At 38.9% G+C, this 10,978-nt stretch overlaps 1 protein-coding gene across 1 annotated transcript in view; it reads left to right on the top strand.

Annotated features, from left to right (window-relative positions):
- A2m (alpha-2-macroglobulin) overlaps nucleotides 1-10,978 on the top strand; it is a 49,385-nt gene that overhangs the window by 2,821 nt on the left and 35,586 nt on the right. Inside the window, exons 3-11 of the mRNA XM_023707415.1 lie at nucleotides 472-631; nucleotides 1,037-1,089; nucleotides 1,963-1,983; nucleotides 2,240-2,408; nucleotides 2,979-3,063; nucleotides 4,453-4,573; nucleotides 5,486-5,600; nucleotides 5,716-5,825; nucleotides 9,261-9,422. Coding sequence (XP_023563183.1) covers nucleotides 472-631; nucleotides 1,037-1,089; nucleotides 1,963-1,983; nucleotides 2,240-2,408; nucleotides 2,979-3,063; nucleotides 4,453-4,573; nucleotides 5,486-5,600; nucleotides 5,716-5,825; nucleotides 9,261-9,422 — 996 coding nt within the window. The remainder of the gene's footprint in view (nucleotides 1-471; nucleotides 632-1,036; nucleotides 1,090-1,962; nucleotides 1,984-2,239; nucleotides 2,409-2,978; nucleotides 3,064-4,452; nucleotides 4,574-5,485; nucleotides 5,601-5,715; nucleotides 5,826-9,260; nucleotides 9,423-10,978) is intronic.

Raw genomic sequence — 10,978 nt, 5'->3', positions numbered from 1 at the left:
GTCAAGGCTCAACATAAGTCATAAGTGGTGGACTCTGTCACAATATTTCTCATCCTGGGCAGATGTCCAGTTTCTTTTTAGAGCTGTGTGCATAGAGGATACTTGCAGCCTAGTGCCAAAAAGACAATTTTTTCATAAGCGTAACAAGTGTTTCTACCACACCCTTTTATCACATGACATCAATCTGGCAAAGCTCACACTGTAAATGAATCTAGACTGTATTGTCTGAGCTATGTAAGTGAAGATGTAGTTCTCAATGATCACCTCTATTCCTAGTGTATTTTCTCCTCCTTGCATTATCTTCCCTCTGATAAAAGAGCAGAAGTGATTGCTGTTCGTCCCAACTTTCCCAACTAAGAATGAAGAAGTGAGATTGGTTTAAAAGGCTCCATCTCAAGAGAGGAAGGCGGCATGGCATGGGGAGCAGAACTGAAGGCCAGTCGGGTTCTGAGCATCACTTCTTTATTTCAGGTGCCTCCATCTTCATCCCCTGAGCAGACTATGTTCCTCACTATTGAAGTGAAAGGACCAACTCATGAATTCAGAAGCCGGAGGACAGTGTTGGTTAAAAACGAAGAGAGTCTGGTTTTTGTCCAGACAGACAAACCCATCTACAAACCAGGGCAGACAGGTATGACCAGGTCTACAGTAAAAACACTGAAAATAAAGCCTTCCTTTCTTGAGTATCAAAGTCCTATAATCACAGTTTTCTAATAGTTTGTCTTACCAAACTATCGGCCTAGTTAAGAGATTGGTGGTCTCAGGGCCGGCAAAATAGCTCAATGGACTAAGCACCTGCTTAGGCAAACACAGGGACTGGAGTTCAATCCTCTGCACCACATGCAATGCCAGCCCTGCTCCTGGGCCCACTGAGCTGGCCACCGAAACTGGGTGTGGTGGCACATGCCTGTAATCCCAGCACTGAAGAGGCTGAAAACAGGATCACTGTGAGTCAGCTGTGATAGTGAGACGCGGTACCAAATACATTTAAAAACATAAGAGTTTGGTGGTCTCATGGGAAATGTTTTCTTTTCAGTAAAAGCTCGTGTTGTCTCATTGGATGAAAACTTTCACCCTCTGAATGAGTTGGTGAGTTTCCTTTCCTTTATATAAAATTAGTCTTATTTATATAAATGGGCTTGGAGCTGGCAAGATAGGTCAGCAGACTAAAGCGCCTGCTTAGGCAAACACAATGACTTAGGTTGGATCCCCCATGGGACATGCAGTACCAGCCCTGCCCCCAGGGTGGGATGAGCCAGCGACTTGAGTCCAGGTGTGGTGGCACAGGCCTATAATCCCAGTGCTGGGGAGGCTCAAAATAGGAGGATCACTATGAATCCAAGCTGCATAGTGAGACCCTGTAACAACCAAATCCACTAAATATTACCACCCTAAGATAGATAGGTGGAGAGTAGAGAGTAAGAGAGGTAGATAGATAGATACATAGATAGATAAATTGATCTTTTTCTTTTCTGGCCATCCCTATTGGAAAATAAGCTCCACGAGAACAGACCTAGTGTTCTTTTGCGTATTACTATATTTTCAGCATTTAGAATGAACAGTTTGCAATGAATATTAATTTTGAGGAGCCACACTTACTTGTACTCATTTTTAGAACTAGGTAAGTAGTCTGTGACCCAAATTTATAATTGGATCCTAGCATAATTACTTCTAGTTTTATAAGTGTTTATTTCTCAATTTTAAGGAATATTCCTCACTCAGAATTACAGTATTAATTCTTACATATTGTCAGTAAATCTCTTTTCTCATAGCAGCATACATATATATTTATTGTTGATGGACCAATAACTTCTCAACATCGTAAAATGGACTAACCCCAAGTTCTGTAAGGTTTAACCTGAAATGTTTCATTGTTATTCTTCATATAGAGAAGTGTTCCATATGGTCAGAGTTGGAATTATCTGAGAACAAGTATAAACTCCTTTTCTTTTCTTCTTTCAGCTTCCATTAATATTCATTCAGGTAAGCAATATGAAATATCTCATAGTTAAAAAGAAAGCAACAATTTTGGGCAGATATTCTTATTTGGGAAGTACTTAGGTTGCCCCAGAAGCATGTCAGTGAGGAGCAAGGCTCCAAACTCCCACGGAGCTGCATGGTTCCCCCTCACCACCCCATTTGTTCTCCTTATAGATAACTGGGAGTTTCCACAAGCTTTCTTTTATTTTCTCTGTGATGGTCTTTTCATTTTTGTGAATTACCATTAATTTATCCTTAGGACTCCAAAGGAAACCGCATCATGCAATGGCAGAACCTCAAGTTGGAGCGCGGCCTCACACAACTCCAATTTCCCCTCTCATCAGAGCCCCTGCTGGGCCGCTACCTGATGGTGGTACTGAAGGACTCCGGGAAAAGAATAGAGCACCCCTTCACTGTGGAGGAATTTGGTATGGCTCATGGAAAGTCACAGAACATTTTTCTTCATACTTGAACTTCTAGAATCTAGAACTTGAGTTGATTTGCAGTTTTTCCATTTTCCATGGGTAAGGTTGTAGTTAGAGTAAAACTAATTAGACTTGTCACCAGTGAGGACATCAATGATTTGCAAATAAAACTTTTTATAACTTGGTTATTTTGTTGGTGATATTTAGCATAAAAAATACATAAAACATGATTTTTAGTGACTGTTTCTTTTTTATTAATTTTATTGAGAAACAAATAGCAATGAGACAATTTCAAAAGCGATTAATAGGACAGTTTCAACCGTTAATACATTGCATATTGTTGTCCTTGTAGTGGTTATTCATAGTACAATAGTGACTGTTGCATTATTTATCAGTGATCAGTCATAGCCTCCAACCAAACTCTCTATTTGGAAAGCAAGGAGCACACAGATACAATTAACAATAGAGGACCCTTTCAAAGACCTTAAATATTCCTAGAGAACTGGACAATATTAATGTCCCAAAAGCTGAGAAACAGTCACCAATCTCCAATTCTTTATCACCAATCAACAGTTCTCCCCAAATTTGAGGTACAAGTGTCCATGCCACGGAAGATAACCATCACGGAACAAGAGTTTACTGTGTCAGTGTGTGGCCGGTAAGTTGACTTTTTCCTTTTTTCCCAGTTTTTATCTTCATTAGTCTTTCATGGGGAAGTATTTAAAGGAGGCTCCAATTCAAAGCATTTTGGCAACATAAATACTTTTAAGTACTTTGGGAGAATTCCCATCTCTAGAATATTCTGTTGCTTTTCTGTTTCTTATTTTATTTCATGTATGTATCTGCATTATTACATCTATGAAGGGATAAAGAATTATTTTTAGAGAGGCTGTGCTGCTAAGACTAAGATTAACTCTGAAAGGGACACACACACACACACACACACACACACACACACACAGTATAAATTGGGCTAAAGAACAATGGCTTTCTCTTAACTAGAAATAACAAAACACATACTAATGAGATAATTGACATTGATTACAGAGGCAATTCAATCAACAGGTTATTTACCTTATCTTGAAGCCACAGGTGCCTAGATTCATAAACCTTTAGAGACAGGTATGAGCCCAAATTCCCCCTAACTCATCAGTCTACTTCAAGCGTGTCACATGCTTTGGGCATGCTATTTTTACCCAGGAGACTGAGCATGACTTCACTCAATAACTCATGCTTCCAGCATCTTGGACCCCATCCCTGGAGTCCCAGAGTAACCCCAGCAGTAAGAGTAGGCAAAGCAAAACCAAACAAAAAAAAAAAAAAAAAAAAAAATAATAAGTGCTTCCCTGGCAAGTGCAAGGGCCTGAGTTCAATCCCCGGTAAAAAAAAAAAAAAAAAAAAAAAAAAACTGTCCTTCCTAAACACCATGTATGCAATGCACCTGCTACTTTCCAGGCTCTTACCAAGTGCTGTTTCAGAATAGTGGCCACCAACTACCCAGTCCTACATAACTAGTAAACTGGGGCTCTCAAAATCAAAATATAGAGGAAACAAAGGAACAAATGCCCTGAAAACACAATCATCCATGACATATTTATTACACAATCCTAATTTTATAAAATGTGAATAAAATATAAAGAGATAGTTATATCAAGAAAACACCATCACATTACTAGTTTGGATACAAGATCACAAAAAGATCCTATTTGCCTTTTATTATGTTTATTTTATTGGTGTTGAATTTTCTTTTTAAAAATAGCTTTTGTAATAAAAAGGCACAATTGAAATGATATCAGAATGAAAATTCAAGGGAAAGAGATATGAAAAGAGAAGAATATAATACATGGTAGAATGGTGCACTGGAGATTTGCTAAAGGAAAGTCACTGTTCAGTTTGCTTGCCCCTAACATCAGGCAGGTCCTACAGGAATCAGAGCAAAGTACGAAGAGTAAATACGCAGTCGCCAAAAGGGAAGTGGAGATAGGCGTAAATACAGTGGAGTTGTTCTCTGTCTGTTTTGATTCACTTGGCAATGTTCTCCTGACAGATACACGTATGGAAAGCCTGTCCCAGGAAACATGACTCTGAGCATTTGCAGAAATTATAATAATCCTTCCCGCTGCTATGGCCAGGAGTCTCAGGCTTTCTGTAAGAACTTCAGGCAACAGGTAGGTTGAGAACTTGACCTTCCAGGTACTGAAATAAAGGCAGTGTTGCCCCAGCGGGGGGGTGTGCCGCGTGCCAAGTCAGGAAGGGGGTGATCTGGGAAAGAATTCCACCCTTGCTTTAGTGATTTTTAAAACAGTGGCGTACCACAATAGGAATTATTTATTTCTTCGAATTTCTCACTGTTGATGCTCCATAAGAACAGAAACTGAGGCACCCAAAGCCACTGTGGGTATCTACTTCTACAATAAAAAAAGGAAAAATTTGAATTTTTAAAAAATTGCCTTAGCTGGGAAGAGCATCAATCCGCTCAATGACCAAGCACCTTTCCCATGGCTCCATCTAGAGGCCAGAGAGGGAACGAAGTCCTCGGATGGGCAGGCCGCGTCCAGCCTCGGCCAGCTTTTTTATTTTCTTTTGCTTTTTCTTCAAACCCGTCTTACACGTTTATATGTGGTAACCTGAACAACTAAAGTGAAGATAACATCATGCAGTACAGCAACCATTGTTGAATTCCTATTACTTTGTTTAGAGAAATTCCGTATCATTTCTAATGCTGTTTTTCTACTACTATTTAAAATAATTTTCTATTATTTTGTATTCTTTAAAAAATAAAAAGATAAGTGGGAAGGGGACCCAACCTTTGATGAAGAGTTAGCTGCCTGCTACAGTAAAATCACTTAAAACACAGAATTTCCGTCCCATTCTCTCCAGGGCATTTCGGACGCTAAAATCTTAGGGTTGTGCCAAGTAATGATCTTTGTCTCTGCACATTATATTCTGTGTCCTCACTATAGAAAATGCCTAAATTATGTTGTCCCCAAAAGATATCTGTTAATTAATCACACACTGATTGAATGCAAATCTACTCAATACAACTTGTATCCTGTGTCTATGCTTTACGATCCCCTTAGCTAAACAGCCAAGGCTGCTTCTCACAGAAAGTGAAAACCAGTGACTTCCAGCTAAGGAGGAAAGAGTACGAAATGCAGCTCCGAGCGGAGGCCCAGATCCAAGAAGAAGGAACAGGTTTGTGTCCCACAGAATACGGTAGAAGGAACAGTGGATACTAATGTATTTCCTTAGCCGAACGTCGCTCTTCCCAAAATGAACCATTCTTTTCCTTCTGCTGCGTCTTTTGCAGGTGTTCAGTTGAAGGGGACGGGATCCAGTGAAATCACGACCACCATCAGCAAGCTCTCCTTCGTGAACGTGGACTCGCACATTAGAGCAGGGATCCCCTTCTTTGGGCAGGTGAGCATCTGACCGTGGTAAAAACCCAGACTTACCTACTTCACACCTGCAGGCACAGTTTCTGCTAAAATTATGCCCAGGCAATATTAGTCATTAATATAAAAGAGACAGAAAATATAACTAAAGCAGCAAAACCCGTAAAAATAGATCTACTCACTTTAAATCTGTATGTGAAATCCTTCTACAGTCCTATCAAAATCAGGAGGATTTTTCCTTTTTTACTTTTCAACAACATTGTGTTATTGATATCCTTCAGTCTCCTTTCCATGTTTACCGTCAGGCAGTCTCTAATGTTTTATGAAAAAAATAAAACATAAGGGCCAGCCAAGTAGCTCAGCGGATTAAAGCACCTGCAAGCAGGCACAAGGGTTGGGGTTCGATCCCTGGGCCTGCCGTGGCAGCTCCACTCCCTGGGCGTGCTGAGATGGCAATTGAGACTGGGTGTGGTGGCACGCGCCTGTGATCCCAGCACTTGAGAGGCTGTAAACACTATGAGTCTGATCTAGTAGTAAGCCCCTGAACACCCTGTAGACCCTTCCCTAAAATACAAAAGAAAAAAAAACCAAATTTTTTTTGTAAAAAAAAAATTTTTTTTCATAACCAACTAAAAAGAGAATAGCAATAATTTTCTACTCTTATCTTCATGTAATAGTATTTGTATATATTGCACAAGGTCCTGAGTTCAGTCCCCAGTACCACCAGAAACCAAAAAAAAAAAAAAAAAGACATAAACCAAAAAGATTCTTACAAAAAAGAAACATAATAACACAAACTTTCTTTTCAGTGAACTAAGGTAAACTACTAGTATAAATGAAACAAATTAGCATATATATGGAAATATTTTTAAAACAACAGAACGTGAATGACCAGCAAGATAGCTCAGGGGACTAAGCGCTTGGGTAGGCAAGCTCAGGTGCCAGGGTTCAATCCCTGGCACCGCATTCAGTGCCAGCCCCAGCCGCCCTGGGCACGCTGAGCCAGTGATGGAGTCTGGGCGTGGCAGCACAGACCTGTAATACCAGCACTAGGGAGGCAGAAATCAGGAGGATCACTGCAAGTCTGAGCTTTATAGTGAGACCCTGCGCGCGCACACACCCACACACACCCCCACACAAAAAAAAAAAAAAACAGAATGCATAATTTGAGGAAGTATTTGAACTTCTCCCTACTTGCTATTTATCTCTCTTCTATCTTGTTCTTTCTTTGTATCTATGCTATATATACAGCTGGTTTTTATTACACTTTCTCTCAAGAATCTCAAAAATTCATGGTAACCGGTTACAACATACTTTTAATACTAACTTTGTATAACAATGACTGGATAGGCAGTTGTAAGTTTTAAGTATTAAAGACTCTATTGTGCCTATTTCTTTGATAGGTATGTTTACATTAATTTCTGTATTTTGGAAAAGTGCATCTCTAGGGAAAAAAAATCCCACTTTAGGTTTCTAAATTTTAGATTTATGATTTTTACCACCGATCCACACAAACAAATCTCCTATTGTCACTTTTCTATTGTAAGCAAAAGGGCAAAGGAAACTTTCTGACTCCAGAAGTCTGAGATCAGCTGTGTACGGCTCAGTGTATAGCGACTGCCTGTCACATTCTAAATAGGGTTTCAGCTAAGGAGGCTTTAAAGAATCAGGGTATGGGAGCCACATGTGATACCAGTATTCTGGGAGACTGAGGCAGGCTTGCAGGTTCAAACCCAGCCTGCACAACTTAGTGATTTACCTAGACCCTGTTTCAAAATAAAAAAACAGAACTGAGAGTAAGGAGTGTCTGAGAATGCCAGGGTTCAATTCCCAGGGCCACAAAAAAATAAAAATAATAAAGACTGTACTGAACAAAATGGAGTATATTCTAGAAAGTTTAATGATGTTCAGTAATGTTGGCCATTTCTCAAAATAAAAATGTAGCACACTTTTTAGTTTCTCAGAGACATACTTGTTTATAATTTGTTGCTGTTAAATAACTATAACTCTTGTCATAAGACTTACTAAATGACAAAGAATCAGAATTTTATGCTTATCTTTGTCTTTGAACTTTGGCTAAATACTTCATTGACAAATTTGGATTTTGTAGATCATTTATCAGTACTGATCCAGTTCCCAAAACAAAGAAATGATAACTGTGCTGGTTGTCCCAATCTGTTCATTGTGTATTATACACGTATTGAAATATCACACTCTGTGTAGGTGAAAATTCTTTTTAACTTCAAAAAATAGTGCTTCACATGGCTGACACTAACAAAGGTTCTACAATCTGAGGTACAGGATCTCAGGATAAATCCTGAGGGGATTTCACTGGCCTTACAGACCCAAAAGCTACAACTCTTGTCGCATAGATCCTGCTTTACCTTGGTCTTAACCATCCAGCAGAAAAGTATAAAAATGAAGTATAAGAAGTAAAGCCATGCTGTTATGTTGAGCTGTAGGGGACTCAGGTCAACAATTTCTGACATTGCCAGTCAAGCGGAAGACCCAATACTATTATGGGCTACTGGACTCTTTTAGAATATTTTGCTGAGTTTACACACCTATAATATTCAAATAACAGAACTTAACCAAAAAAGGGGATACAGATGAATGTCCGTTTTGTATCTGTGTATTCAAAGTGGTTGGGATAGATATATAGTTACATTCTCTTAATGAATAGAGTGATTTGTTCTAATGGTGTTTGTAAATAGTATATCATGTCCACATCTTGTACAGCAGTTAACCACTAGGAAGAATGTATGCAATGTGTTAATTATTGAAACTGTCCTAGTAATTTGATTTGAAACTGTCTCATTGCTATTTGTTTTACAATAAAATTATGGAGAAAAAAAAACAAAAACAAAAAGTAGTCCTTGGGCCAGTGAGACAGCTCAGTGGACTAAGCACCTGCTTTGGCAAGCGCAGGGACAGGGCTTCAATTCCCCATCTAGCATGGCATGCTGGCCCCACCCCTGGGGCACGCTGAGCCGGTGACAGAGTCTGGACATGGTGGCACACACCTGTAATCCCAGCACAGGGGAGGCTGAAAACAGGAGAATCACTTCAAGTCCGATCTGCATAGTGAAACCCTGTAACAAATACATAAATGGGAAAAAAAAGTAATTCTTAATGAAAAAAATCACCAGTTTTACAATATAGACTAGATATCATTGTTACAATAGGTCACCCTTCTACTCTATCCATGCGCAATATTTTCTTTTTTTCCTTAGGATTACTACTAAATAACTACAGTATGTATATATTTGTTTAGCACCTATCTCTTACACCAGGCTATAAGCTCTGTGACACAAAAATCCTTTTCTCGTCTCTGCTGTCTTCAATGTCTGGAACTGTGTACAACAGAGAGGAGACTCTCAAATAATACTTGTAATGAAATGAATGCTTGGTGCCTCTTCGTTATTATCCATAGAGCTGATCCACAGCTTTTAATCTCCAGGTGCGCCTAGTGGATGGCAAGGGTGTCCCTATGCCACATAAAGCCGTCACTATCACAGCCTCTGAAGCTAACTACCACTTCAACGCGACCACAGATGAGAATGGCCTGGTGCAGTTCTCCATCAACATCACTGACACTGTGGGCCCCTCCTTGAATGTTCGGGTGAGTATGGAACACAGTGACTGACAAAGCAGCCTCAGGAGCAAACTTGTGAGCTAAAAAAAAGAGGAACTTCCAAATTATGTGCATTCCTTTGGGTGGGAAAAAAAACAAATTAGAAACCAATTTGAGGTCAACTTTTCAAAAGTCTATGAAAAAGAGATACTATCGTGTAGTTAGGTTCTACCAACATTAGTGGAAATGACACTGATGAAAAATAGTGTGGCAGTTACTCAAAAACTTAAAAAACAGTATTACTAATCCTAATTCTAAGTATATTTCAGTGATCATTCTCTTACAGAGTAAGGTGATGATAAGTAATAAGAATGTATTTTTTAGGGGCTGGCAAGATAGCTCAGTGGACTAAAGCGCCTGCTTAGGCAAGTGCAGAGACCGCAGTTTGACCCCAGCACCACATGCTGTGCCACCCCCACCCCGGGGGCTGGCTGAGCTAGCCAGAGTCCAGGTTTTGTGGTGCAAGCCTGTAATCCCAGCACTGGGGAGGCTGAAAGCAGGAGGATTACCACAAGTCAGAGCTATGTAGTGAGACCCTATAACAACCAAATACATTTTTTTAAAAGAAAGTATTTTTTAAAGCTGAAAGAAAGGATTTTTAATATTCTTACCAAAAAGAAGTGATAAATATGAGGTAGATATGTCAAACCTAATTTAAATGTTACACAATGTAGGGATGGATCAGGACATTGCATAGCACCCATGAATATGTATCAGTTAAAATTTTTAAGCTAATTTAAGCTCTAATAAATGGAAGAAAAGTCTCTAATAAAGTGAAACGTTTTCTCATTTATTAATCAATAATTATCCTAAATGCTTCCCATGTTCCAGGATTATACTAGTATTGACAATGAAAATAATATTTTATAAATGTTCCCTCTCTTTGAGGGTCATAAATATTACCACTCTGTTTCCAAAAATAAAGAATTGAAGGCAGAGTCTCAAAGAGATATTTGCACACATATATTCATAGCAGGTCTTTATAATAACCCAGAGGTGGAAACTATCCTGATATTCATCAACAGATAATGGATAAAGAAAAAGTATATTTCCTTATATATATCCTATATGCATACAAGAAAATAGCATTTAACCTTGGAAGGAAACATTATCACATGCTACAAGGTGGATGAACTTTGAGACCATTGTACTAACAAATAAAGATACACAAACACATATTATACAGTTCCACATATGCTAGGTTACTTTTTAACTATTGCTTACATAGCTTTATGTATATTCTTATTCAAAAATTTTTCATGAAAGAATAGCTATAAGATCATTTAAGGAAACACAAAGGGTTTCATGCTTGGGATACCACTATGTATAAAACATCCAGAATAAGTAAACCTATACAAAGTAAGTTAGTAGTTAAGGACTGATGGCTTCTAAAGTAGTCAAAGCCACAAAAATAGAAAACAGAATAACTACCAGGCATGGTAGCACATGCCTGTGATTCCCAGCCCTTAGGAGGAGGAGGCAGGAGGATACCACAAGTTCAAGGTCAGCCTAAACTACATAGTGAGACTCTTTTTCACAAAAAA

The sequence above is a fragment of the Octodon degus genome, unplaced genomic scaffold (genome assembly GCF_000260255.1).
Source record: "Octodon degus isolate 3935 unplaced genomic scaffold, OctDeg1.0 scaffold00288, whole genome shotgun sequence".
Lineage (NCBI taxonomy): Eukaryota > Metazoa > Chordata > Mammalia > Rodentia > Octodontidae > Octodon > Octodon degus.
This window is presented reverse-complemented; position numbering and strand designations above follow the sequence as displayed.